At 46.1% G+C, this 13,324-nt stretch overlaps 1 protein-coding gene across 3 annotated transcripts in view; it reads left to right on the top strand.

Annotated features, from left to right (window-relative positions):
• Positions 1–13,324, top strand: part of TTYH1 (tweety family member 1) — a 274,965-nt gene that overhangs the window by 64,825 nt on the left and 196,816 nt on the right. For all 3 annotated transcript variants that reach the window (XM_086930265.1, XM_086930264.1, XM_086930263.1), the window contains exon 2: positions 9,990–10,162. In XM_086930265.1, the coding sequence (XP_086786391.1) occupies positions 9,990–10,162 (173 nt within the window). The remainder of the gene's footprint in view (positions 1–9,989; positions 10,163–13,324) is intronic.

The raw sequence follows: 13,324 nt of genomic DNA, 5'->3' as shown, positions 1-13,324 counted from the left end.
GTTGGATGGGGCAATAAGCAACGCGGGACAGGGTGCGAAGAGACAAGCAACAACGTAGCATGGTGGGGGCAGGGGGAGCGGGAGAAGGGCGTGAGGGGAAGCAACACAAGGGTGTACAGGAGGAGGCAAGATGGGGCTAGGAAAATGTCGGCCAGCAGGAGGAAAGTGAGGGGGCAAGCAACATGAGGGGAAGCGGGAGGAGGGCAGGAGGGGACAAGCAACACCACGGACAGTGGAAGGAGGGCAGGAGAAGGCAATCAACACCACAGATGGTGGGTGGAAGGGGAGAAGCAATACCAGGGGTATTGGGAGAAGGGCAGGCAGGAAAAAGCCACCCCACAAAGAATGAGAGTGAGAAAGCAACCTGACAGTGGGTGGGAGTGTCAAACAACACAGCGCACTGAGTGAGCTAGCACATACACTCTTAAGGAGTGCTTCCGTAAGAAGAAAAAAGTCGCTCAGAAAGCAAAAGCAGTGGTAGGACACTGAGCAAGGAAGCAGTACTAGGGTAATGCTCCATGAGAACCACAAATGCAAGATGAGGAAGTCAAGCATGCATATACTGACCAAAAAGATGCAAGCAAATGACAATGTGACAATGAAACCAACCAATGCTAAGCAATTGGTGGGCTCTAAGTATACTTGGAAGTAAATAAAATGTCTCACTGTTTTAATGAGACCTAACAAAGATACAGGCAATGGCTATTTTTAAAAAAAGAACAGGTTTTAGGAGCTGTGTAATCCCATTCTGGAGGATGCAGGGCAAACATGGGCTAATGGGCCACAACTGTTGTGGTTTGGGATATTTGTCATTGGTGTCCTGGGGTCTGTTCTACTATTTCTCTGCAAACTGAGCCATGTTTACTATTTCAGCACCTGACTCTCAGATAGGGTAACAATGGCGAGTAGTCAAAGGCTTCTCAAGGAGGTACTATGAGAGGGCAGAGGCTGAGAATTCAACATCCAAACAACAGACATAATAAATCACTAGGTAGCCAAAAGCGTATCTTTTTATTTAACAAAAAAAGTGTTTTAAATGCTTTATTAAAAACATGTATAGTAATACAATAACCTGTCATCACACAGTGAAAAGAAAATATTTACTATTATAAAAGAAAAATAAATTGAAGAGTTTTTAATACATTCACATATTGAAAATAGATAAATATTCTTAAAAAGTGTATACAATTGCAGGTAGGACAGATTACAATTAGTCAATTAGCATTTATTTTGTAACACAAAATGGGAAAAGGGAAAATAAATAGAGTAGTTTGCTCTAAAAGCATATATTATATAATCAAAAAACCTTGTGTACAGAGCAATATAAAACATTTAAAAAGCAAATAGTAAAACAAAGATTGTGTATTAATATTGACAGTTAGTTTTGTGTTTTAATAAGCTGCAATTCTTCCACCAGCCACCGCATCGCATGCAGCAAAGGGGGATGAGCCACCCTTTCTCAGGTTTCAGGTTGACATTGGGCGCACTTTGTAGTTTTCCATATAACAGAATGTTTGAACCTGGAACACCCCAGTTACATTTGGATGAGCAGCAGAACTGAGGGAAAATATCAGGGAGGCAATAGACAAAGAAACAGGGAAGCTTGGCACCGCCTTTTCAAGCCATGCTGAGAACCTGTGACCAATATATGAAATGAGTGTACCATACTTTGCTATACACTCCTTTGACCATAGTTTACCTACCTACTCGTGTTTGGCCCTTGATTCTCATTGTTTTCTCCTTGTTTGGACTTATCTGCTCTTAATTCTTGCTGTGCCCATATTTGACTTTAGTTTTTTTGTATTGCTCCAAATATGTTTGCCCCTAGATTCCTATGCGGTGTTCGACACTTGTTTGTCCTGAGTTTCCATCTTTGCTGCTCACCTGATTGGTTTTAGTTTTCCATGCTTTTCTCTACAGTTGTTTGGACTCAGCTCTCATAATTTGCACTGTTTGTTTGGGACCTGGTTTCCCATAGCTTCTTCTACGTTTATTTAGCCCTCGTGTTCAGGATTACTTGGTGCTTCTTTGATCCAAGTTAACCATACTGTGTGCTGCCCTTGTGTGGCTCTAGTTTCACATACTTTACTGAATGTCCGGTGGCTCTTCGGACTAATGCATCCACTCCAGACCTCTGTGTTTGATTTCGCGGTCACAGGTTCGATTCCCAGCATGCCTTTTGATATTCCAAGGTTGATAAAATAAGAGTTGGGTAATAAGAAACATCTGTTATTCAGCCTCAAGGGTTAACATGCTCTTTACAAATACACATTGTGTTATAACATGTAGAACATGATTAATCTTCGTTTCCCCTGCTTTGTTCAATACCTGTTGTCCTTAATTTTCCATACCATGGTCTAAACCCATTTGCATTTTGTTAACCACACCTTGTCCTACACTTGCCTGGCCCCATTCCCTGTGTCTTTGTCTATAAACCATTGAATCCTAGCTTTGCTGTCCTGATCTACACTTATGTGGTTCAGATTTTAAATTTAGCTCTACACACGTTTGTTTTTAAGTTCCACTCTGCTTTTGTTGGGTCTAAGTTTCAATTAGTTTGTTTTACACTCCTTTGATCCCAGTTTCTCATATATTGCAGGTTTCCCATATATTGCTCTGACTCTTACCGTCTTTCTCCTTGTCATACAGATTTGTGAAGCGCACTACCACCGGGAGCAGGGCCGCCTCAACAGCATTATAGGCCCTGGCCAAAGCAGAGCACTGGGCCCTGCTGACACACGCACTCACAGGAATAAACATGTTTAAGGGAAAATTAGTGTTAAATTCTGGTGTGCATCGGAGCCCTATGTTCGTGGGGCCCTTGGGCAACTGCCCGCTTGCCCATTGGTTAAGACAGCACTGCCCGGGTGGGTATCCTGGGGCTTGTTATGTACATGTCCAACAAGCACCTTCTCACTCCCCTCGCTCACTGTTATCAGTGCGGCCTCCATCTGCTTTTTGCTGGGGCCATATCTTTCTCCCGTCTTCCTCGACTTTATCGAGACTGCGCTCGATGCTCCATTCATCGTTTCCTTTCTTCTCATTCGATTCCCACGCCGCCCCTTTGTAGCCCTGGTTCCCCCCCCCCCATCACCCTCTGCTCTCCCACGGTCAAGTCCATAATTGAGACCTGAAAGGGTTTGATTGTGTCCTCGGTGTTTCAAAGCCTGTGGATGCTTCCTGTGGTGCTGAGTGTGGGACCTGCTGCTTAACCCGCTGCCCTCCTTGTTTGAGTAATTACTGCCCGGAAGAGAGGACGGGCAGATGATGCTAGGCCCCCACCAGTCCCCCTGCACTTATCCCCAGTGCTTTGAGTGGAAATAGAAACGTCCCGGTGCTCCCTATCCAGGGCACCTGTTATCTCCTGAAAAGTTCCTGTACTCTCCCGTTAAATGTATCGTAGCTATGTTGAGGCGAGCAGGTCATGTGATTACAAAACCAGAAGCTACCATTATGCATTATTCCTTTAATGCAACTCCACATAGGCAGTATTACATCTGAAAGAGCACTATTCCAAAACAGAATACTGCTGGCACATACCTTCCCATTTTTATTGAAGAAGTGAAAGTACTATAGGCAGATTTATGTTAACTGGCGCATCCCCAGGGATGCACCAGTTAATGTGCGCCACAGTGCGCCACAGCTCCGCCACCCATGGTGCAAGGCAGGGAAGATGCGTGACGCATCTTTCGGCGTACAAGCGGCGCATTGCTGGAGTCATGCCGCAAGTGCGACATGACTCCTGCAATGCACAGGGGCCACCCCTACATTGCATGGTGCATCACCCTTATGCCTGCTTCAAGCAGGCGTAATGAATTGACGTAGAAAGTGACTAAGTGAAATCTTGTAGATTTCTCTGAGTCACTTTCCAGGGGTGTTCCTGCGATGGAACGCCCCCCCCTGCACCGGAACGCCTACATGAAACCTGATGCAGGTTTCATGTGGCACAGGGCCTTACACCGTGACGCATCTCCAGAGATGCGTCACGTTGTAAATGCCTCGTAGGGATGCGCCACGTTTACGTCCGCCTTGCGTGACGCAACAGCGGCGTAAACGTGGCGCAAGGGCCTCATAAATCTGCCCCTCAGTACCGGACGGTACCTGCTCAAGTTAACCACTGCCTACTCCACACCGCGGACGCCGATAGTGGCTTCATAACAAAGCAGTCCAATGCACCACACCAACAGTGACGTAAAGGGGGGAGTAGGAAATGTGGGGATCTGCCTGGTGTTCATGTCTGGGGCTTTGAGACGGGTGCAGCAGTGTCTGTGTTCAGGATTCACCTTGGATGAGCAGATTCAGGCATAGGCAAATGCACCCCTAAGCATGCACCCCCTCCGCAAAGCTTGAGGTGCCCTTCTTAAGCAATCAGTGGAAACAGAGAAACGTGCGTGATAAGCACATACAAACACCGTGCAGATTTCAACAACAAAAAATGGCTTCTAGCTAAAACGGATCAAAAGTTACTAAAAACTCTACCATATGTGTTGCCACATAGTGGCAGGCCTTTTGTCACATAGAGGCATGTCATATGTAGTTACCCATTGCTATATTAAGGCGTTAATCTGATATTAATGACTGTTGTTCAAACAGTGTTAACTTGTAAAATAAAAAAATTGTGAAGTAAATACTTCTTCAAAACGTGCAGCATTAGGGTGCATAATTTGTCTTTTCTTGCCGCATAATATTGTAAACATGCTGAATAACCCCAGTGGCCCTGCTCTATGTCTATCTTTTTGTTGCGTAGTGTGAAGTAGTAAATGTGTCCATACTCTCCAGTGCTCCCTCCTTAGCATTATAGTCCTGACTTTCAGATTCATTTCAGTCAATCAAAGACTTTTTATAGCAGGCATAAATCTAAACATAAAATAAGGCCATCTAGGTGGAGTGAGACGTGGGCACGTCTTAGCATCTTTCCTAGCCCCCAACTGAAGAAACATCTTTTATTATCAGCACGTTCAAAAATAGTCAATTTGAGTTTGGAGACTACAGACCTCGGTCCTAATCCCTGTTTCATCACATGTTCAAAAACCATGAGATTTTGGAAAAATTGAGGCATTGCCTGCCCTCTCCGCATGGCTCATGTATAACAAATGATGTTAAAACGGTCTGCATGGCGTTCTTTCTTGCTTTATTCCAGTTACAATGGACTCTACTACGTCTGCCCTGCCCCATCACATCAATTCTCTGTAATCTCGTTTAACCCTGACGGTATAAAATGTTCTCGGAAAAGCACTCCACGGTATTCGTTTCATTTCGTTCTAGTGTTGTGGTGAAACTGGGTCTTGCTCCAACAAACGACTGAAAGGAGTTAAGCTCAATTAGTTTATAATAGTTCAAAAGTGTCTCAGTAGTTGGCATGGAGGGTAAACCGGAAGGGAATTGATGTTCAAGTGCAAACGTTGTCTCAGTAGTGAGATAGTGGTTGGGGGACGGCTATTAACTAGTGGTATTTACTGGCTTTGCAGTCAGTAATTCTAAAATACAGTGTAAACTTATATTGCGGTTTGTTGTTTATTATTCAATGCTCTCACGAATGCTACTTACTCACTGCATAGTTTGCAATAGACTTAGAGCTGTGCCAGGGGCAGCTGCTGCCAATCCGCGGTGGATAGACAAAAAAATTAAAATGTAAACTTAATTTTTCTGCCAGCCACTGCGATCTTCTGCTCCCGCCCTGCTGCTCTTCTGCACCCATCCCGGCAATACAATTCCCATGGGCACAGGCACCCAGACCCCAGCCAATCCCTGCCCTTCTCCCAGCATGAGAGAAGCACTGGTATTGGGTGGAGCCGGCTGGTTTAGCGTTTCAGTAGGTTCTGGGAGCCAATGTCCCTAAGCACTAGTATATCTCCAAGGAACACCCTGGAGGTATCCAAGTGCTCATGTCGCTTTGGCTAGCCATGGATGGCCGGCCAAACCGGCATGCACACTTTTAGCGTCTACCACCACTCCCCATTGCTGCTGGCGTTGCAGTCTGGCCCCGCCCCACCCTCGACTCGGCACACTGGAAGTACAAATAAAATGACATTAAAATAGTTTTACTGACATTTTGTTTTTCTTCTGACTGCTGCATCTCAGCTGTGGGGTGACGCTTCTATACCATGGCAGAGGAGTCGCCCCTGGTTAGTGCCCAAAACTCTGATCAGAAACCAGCGTACGCTGCTTTTAAATGTCGGTGCACCTAATTTCAAGGCCATGTAGTCTTGAATCGACCTCATGCCTCTTCAATCCCCTACCAGACATTCCCTGGCCCTTTGTCTCCCTCCTGCAGTTTCCTACTTTCTCCCTAGGTCTTTCTCTTCTTCCTTCTTTTCTTAATGTGTGTTTTTCCCTTTCTATCTTTTGGGAAATGTCCAATGAGGAAAAATACGTGCCAGTCACCAAAAAATCAGTGCCGATGGACCCCACCGGCAACCACCAGCTCAAATTAAGCACTGTTTTTACTTCACAAAATATCAGCTTCTCTCCAGCTGGCAGCCTGAACAATTCCCTCCAATTCCTAGGCTTCCAATAATACTCCTTCCTTTGCATGACCGCCATCTTTGTAGGGAACAGCTCGGTGGCTTAGGTAATATGCGAGAGGTGAGTAGAGAGGTGTGGCTCACTGGCTAGAGGCGGCAGACCCGGAGGCTGAGAACGGCCCGGGACCAGGGTTCGATTCCCGACGCGGCAGGGTCGAGGACCAGCGTCAGCGGACTGATAATTCTCGCCTCGGTGCCCACTTTGGGCAGTGATCACACTCGGTAACTCTGGGCATTAAGCTTGCCTCATCTCTACAACGGCCCCCCACAGACGCCGGGGATGCCTGGCTTCACCTTGGAGATACCCAGCATGGGACCATCTCACAGGGAAAGCCAGGACGGGTTCCCCAGCGGTCATTCGCGCCAGGATACTCCGGTAGAAATTGAGCGCGCTATAAAACACCTTACATTTACATTTACAATATGCGGTTAGCAGCCCCCCAGCTCAATGACTGGGATTTGTCCCTGGTCCCCGGCTCTATTAAAAAAAAACGAATCAATGAAACCACTGGTAAAGAGCAAACAGCTGCTCCAGACCGAAGTGTCGCAGCGCTCGTGAGGTAACAAACCTGAAATCTGGTCCAAACAGATCGATTCTGGTAAACTCACCAGAGTTGAGATTCTTACTGAACAAAGTCTTAAGCTGTTTTCTAAAAATCAAAAGATTTGGTTGAGAGCGAAGCTAGAGCGGCAAGGAATTCCTGGTCTTCGCAGGTAAGACCACTGATGAGCGTCCTCCTGATCGGGATTTTTTAAATCTTGGGATTTTATCAATGATATATGTTTGGATCATGGATCTCGTGAGGGATTGTAGCAGGAGAAAGAGATACCATGGAGGGTTCCTGGCCAAAGGTCTTATGGCACAGAGTAGACATAAAGCCTTAAAATAGCATCTCTTATTTACTGGTAGCCAGAAATGTTTTTGTGTGTGGTGAGAGATGGCTGCACTTCTTTTTAGTCCTAGGACCATCCTAGAGGCCTCATTTTGAAGAGTCCATACTCTTTGAATGAGATATTTAGGAGGGACAACCAGGAAAGCATTAACCTTCTGTGGAATGGCTCAGGGACCGAGTGGCACATTTATCACTATGCTCCCATCCTCTCCATCCTTAATACTTTGTTGTATCTCTCTGAAGCAGAATCTATTGGCACACCTTTTACCGCATTCCTGTATCCCTCCATCTCCTCCTAACCCCCATCACCCACCGAGCCAGACCTGCATTCACTTGCCCCATACTTTACTTTACAACTGGATTAGGTTAATTAGACCTTCTATAGTCCTCCATATTAAGGGTGGGATTAACTTGGGTCATTTTATGTGAAGTAATTACATAGAATTGTCATACAATTATGCAAAATTATGCAAGATGCAATTGGGTAAAATATAAATTCGAAAATGAAATTTCGAGTTGATTTCCGGTTGCTAGCATTTGGATATGCTGGTTTGCTCTCTCGAATTACACGAACAGCCCGCTCAGGGAACGCATCTATTCGAAATGTGTGTAGACTGCCCGCGTTAAATGAACTGTTGCTAGCGTTCAAATCACTGCTGTTCTATTTCTCATTTGTTTGTTCATGCGCAAAAATTACCCATATGGTCCACTCGAGTAAAAAATTTACCTGACATACCATTGGCGTTCAAAAAGTACCCGCACGGTACATCTTGTGGTAAAAGGTCTACTTGAAATTATGTGACATAGAGTAATGGTGTAATTCTGCGTACCTTTTGTTACACAAAATTACCAATTTTACGCCAATTACTCTGGGCTAATTAAAATTCTGCTCAGGCCTACTCTGTAGGTGCAATTTAAAAGCAACTACAATGTGTGTGCTTGAATTTCTGACCCTACAAAATGGAGACCTGAGTGTTAATCCTGGCCTCAGCAGTTGACCTGTTTATTGTTTTAGGCTTATAACTTTACTGCTCTATTAATAGTTTTCTCTGTAAAGCACTTGCTGGGTGCCTGCTACAATAAAATATGTTCTTTTAAAAGTATATGAATGTATTTCCCCATATTGTAAGTAAAAAAGGAAAGGTCAAACCGAGTGTGCAATGTACTGGCTCCATTACATGTGTACTGGAACTTGCTACCGGGCCTTGGTTGCTGTGATCTGGCCTCGTGTGTGGTTACACTGACACGGTGTACTGACAAGCGTTGCTGTATGTCCAGGGCTTTATGTTTAAAATTCTCCTGTGTTTATAAAAACCTCTCTGTAAAGTGCTGTTCCTTGTACACCTCATTTTTAAAACTAGATTAATAATGTTCTCCGTCACGTGCTGCCCTCTGTACATCACCTCGTGCTTGAGGTGCCCCTGCTACAACAAAAATGTTCACTGTGCAGCACATTCCCTCGTCTTTTTACCCTTTTCCCTCTTTTCCCCCTTGAGGATCCTCAAATGTTTCTTCCCCTCTCTGTTTTGCCTTTTCTCCATACACTCAAATCCCTCCCACCCTCCCTTGGTGTTGTGACTACGTCCCCCCTCCGACCCCACTTAATGGAACTCTGCCTCAGGAAATTGTTGTAAATAGGTGAAGATAGATGACAGGATACTTCTAGTTGATTACATGTAGATTTATTGTAAGACACAGCTGAGTACATAAACTCGCCAGCTGACCAGACCATCAACTGACACTGGTAGAACACTCTGGTACAGATTAGAACACTCACAGGTATTCTGGGAAGCTAGGGAGGTAGGAACACTAAGGAAAGGCTTATTACAAGAAGAATCAATATACAACACAAATCTACTAGGTTTGTATATTTATGTATATAGGGATAACTCTAATCACTAGTGTAGGCAGTAGACCTTTGTACCATCTACCATTCCTATGTGACTCTTAGAGTATATCCATTCATATCCCTTCCCTATGTATATAGAGATAACTCTAATCACTAGTATATGCAGTAGACCTTTGTACTCTCTACCATTCCTATGTGACCCTTAGAGTATATCCATGTGTATCCCTTCCCTTTGTATATAGAGATAACTCTAATCACTAGTATATGCAGTAGTCCGCTGTGCTCTCTACCATTCCTATGTGACTCTTAGAGTATATCCATTTGTATCTCCTCCTTGTGTGACTTTACATCTTGTACATTTACAATTTTTTCTGTTTGTATCCTTTATGTAACGCATGTAATCCTAAATCCTTATGTTTCTCAACTGTTTCTTATGTAAAGCGCTCTGACACCTTCGGGTAAAGTTCGCGCTATAGAAAATCGCATTAAATAAATAAAGAAATAAACTGCCCTGCTCCTACCCGGCAGGCCCTTTGCATATGAAATACCTAAAGTGAATAACTGCTGCACTTGACCTGTCCGGCCGTCCTTTCGTCTCAAAGCCTCGCCGGGGTCAGCCCACCCTGCATGGTCCCCTCCCTCCCGTCCTATCCAGGTGACCTTGGCCCTGACCCCTGCGCGCAGCGTCGCTGGCTAATTGTGCCTCTCCTCTTGCCCCCGCAGGCTCTGCTGTTTTTAGCCAGCGTGGCTGGCCTCTGCCTCGCCGTCAGCCTCATCCTCATCTGTGTGTATTTAATCCGGTTTTGCTGCTGTAGCCCCGAGGAAGAGGAGGATTCCAAGAGCCAGCGTGTGTGCTGCGTGACGTGGAGCTGTGTGGCAGCTGTCATCATCTGCTGGTGAGCATCCCTGGACCACTGTGCCGGGAGGGTTGGGGGAGGGGGGTTTCGGAGGGAGGGGGCTAGCTGGATCATCTGGGATAAGATGTGCTGGCCGCAAAGGGTGTCCAACGCTGGTCCAGGGGGTCTGGATTGGCAGGTATTCAGGAAAACCACGGACTCTGCATATGATTTACGTTTGGAATCGTTGTAGGTAAATTGATCTAAAGAGGCTATTCTGAAAGCCTGGACCGACGTTGGATACCCCAGTCTGAGTAACATATTAGCTTCAAGGTGGCCCACTGCTCTTTTTAGATGTGATTTTTGGGCCACCCACGTGTCTCAACTTGCCCTCACCAGAAAGTGAGTAGAGGCGCTATTAGACTGTGGGAAATTCGAAAGCCAGAGTTTTGTATTCTATACAGCACAGTCATGGGTGAGCTATGTACACCATATAATAATACATTAATTTTTATACAGCACTTTATTCTGCTTGCCTCTCCTAACCCACGTACTGTGCTACGGTTACCAAATTAGTCTCATTTGTGCATACTGTCAGTTTAAATGGTGCAAGACGCCACTTGAGCTAATAATAAATAATAATCCACATTTGTAAAGCGCACAATCACCCGGTAGGGTCTCTAGCCGCTGGGGGCCGTCAGGAAGATTAAGCAAGTTATTGCCCAGAGTCACATGGTGCTGGGCTAATCTGCCGCCGGTGCCGGGGATCAAACCGTGATCCCTAGATTCCGGAGTCAGTCGCCCTGGCCACGGCGCCACAACTCTAAGGGTGATCTCCAAGAAGGCTCCAACCCATCCCAACCCACGCCTAGCTCTTTCACTCAGCCTAGGGTGACGCCTCAATGCTGGTCATTACAATATCCCCACCCCCGAACTTTTTACCTATAAATAATTGGCTTCAGGTGTATTACTCTAATTAGTTATAGCGAAGCAAAACAAGAATACAGCACCCAGAATGCACTAGGCTATCACACAAAAGTTCAAGACTGAAACCATTTTATTAATGACCTGGATTGAGGTGGTCACCCTAACTCAACCCGACCTGTAATCCTCACCCAACAGCATTGTCCTCTCTGTTCTAAACAGTGGCGTAGCTAGACATACTGCCACCCGGGGTGAACCATAAGTTTGCCGCCCAGTGCAGGTAAGAGCGGGTGGGTGGCGGCCAACGGACAACTTGTTCCGGAGGAGTGGGGGGGGGGGGGGCTCTGCGGCCGATAGATGACTTGTTCTCAGGGTGAGGGGAGGGGTGGCGCTAGTCGACAGACATGACTTGCTCACCACTGCGGCCCTTAAAGACAGTGTCCCTGAGCGGACCGGGAGGGGGAGGCGGGTCTGGCGGCCGTCAGATGACTTGTTCTTTGGGGTTTAGGTGGTGGTGGTAGTCAACAGACACAACTTGCTCACCTCTGCTGCCCCCCAAAAAAGTACCGCTCTGGGCGGACAGCTCCCCCCCCCACTCCCAGGGGCGGCTCTAGGCTGATGGCGGCCCAGGGCAGGGAGCGCAGGTAGGGGGCCCCGGAAGATGGGTCCGGGCGGGGCAGAGCGTGGAGGCCAGTGAAGAGGGGGGGGGGTCAGGGTGTTTGGAAGTGGAACAGAGCCGGAGGCCAACAAATCCCTGCCAAGGGCCGCCACGCAAATATGTATCTATCCTCAGAGGATTATTATATTAAGGATATATATTGCCGCAGTGGCCCCTGGGGTTTGGTGGCCCTGTGCAGGTGCACAGCTTGCACATGCCTAGGGCCGCACCTGCCACCTCTCACCCCCTCGTAGCTGCCCCACTGGTTGTAAACTATCGCAAGTAATTGTGCATCTCCACTCTGTTCAGCCATTATTTATTTTTGGCTTGGTTTGTGTGTACATACAAGCTGACCCATGATGAATTCTCACTTGACATAGATTGATAAAGCAGAAAAAGGCCTCATTCTACCTCACTTTGTCATTGACTTACTGCTGCAACAGCTTGTGAGCCTTAAGCTCTGACCAGTGTCCTCGAAAGTGGGCAATTAATAGCAGTGGCGGGGGGGCATTAACAGTTATTAATGCCCTCTGCAAGGGAAAATAATGTTTATGTATAGCAAATCAATAAACCTACGATCTGGAAGATGTTTATGTGATTTTGCTGTGTGGCAAACATTGACTCTGAGCCATGTTTGCAACACAACTATAGCTGCCAATGGGTGACTATTTAGGCCAGTACCATTTTTTCTTATAATTTGAAACTTGTAGTCTTATTTAACACAGTCTAAAACCAGAACTGCAAATCCCAGCATTCTAAGAAAAAGTGGGAGTGGCCTAACTAGTCACCCATGGATCTGGCAAAATTGGCATCTGTGCACAACACATTTTTTGTTTGCATTAAAGAGGCTGAAGAAAGAAAGCAGTGAGCTCGCGTGAAATACTTTGTGATAATCCGAACAAGAATTCGTAATCCCCCCTCTACTAGGACCAATCTCTGGATAAAGCAGGTTTACACTATTCGCCGCCTCTCAGTACTATTAACAGCAACCACAAGCACTGAAAAAGCACCGGCTTCCCAAAAATAGAGGAGCATAAGCGCATGATTTGGAAAAAAGCATGCTTCCTGTAGAGCTAAAGTGAATGACCCAGTCTTAGCCGCAGACAGCTGTGTCACAGCACTCTGAAAGAGAGAGAGCAGCAGGGACTGTGCAATGGGCTGGAATTCCCCACTCTTAAAGTTTCTGTTACCAGTCACTCTAGGTGCTAGGAAAAACCTGCATGTTACAGGCTGCGCCCTGACCCCTCTAAGTATGAAGAATTACCAGGGAATCAATAATTCCAGGTAATTTACCATTTTGGACCATTTGGCCAAGTCTTCAACCTAGTGATTGTGGCTGCTTCCAGCAGCCTATCATTCAGATAGAAAGTCAACAGGTCTGGGATGCTTCAGTAGGTCTCACATAATCCCAATGTGTCCAGTGATTGCTTTTACCAGTACTATCAGAATTACGGGCCTGATTATAATGGCGGTTGGACTTTCGCCAGACCGCCATCCTATTGGGGATGGTATCGCCCGACTAGCTGTCGTGGTCCCGCCATAGGGATTACAACACGACCTACTTGGAGGTCTCAGTATGTATGTTTTGTATTGGAGCGTGTGCTGCGGGCTGCAAGCACGCACCGCAATACATACAATAC

This window comes from Lissotriton vulgaris, chromosome 7 (assembly GCF_964263255.1).
Source record: "Lissotriton vulgaris chromosome 7, aLisVul1.2, whole genome shotgun sequence".
Classification (NCBI taxonomy): domain Eukaryota; kingdom Metazoa; phylum Chordata; class Amphibia; order Caudata; family Salamandridae; genus Lissotriton; species Lissotriton vulgaris.
This window is presented reverse-complemented; position numbering and strand designations above follow the sequence as displayed.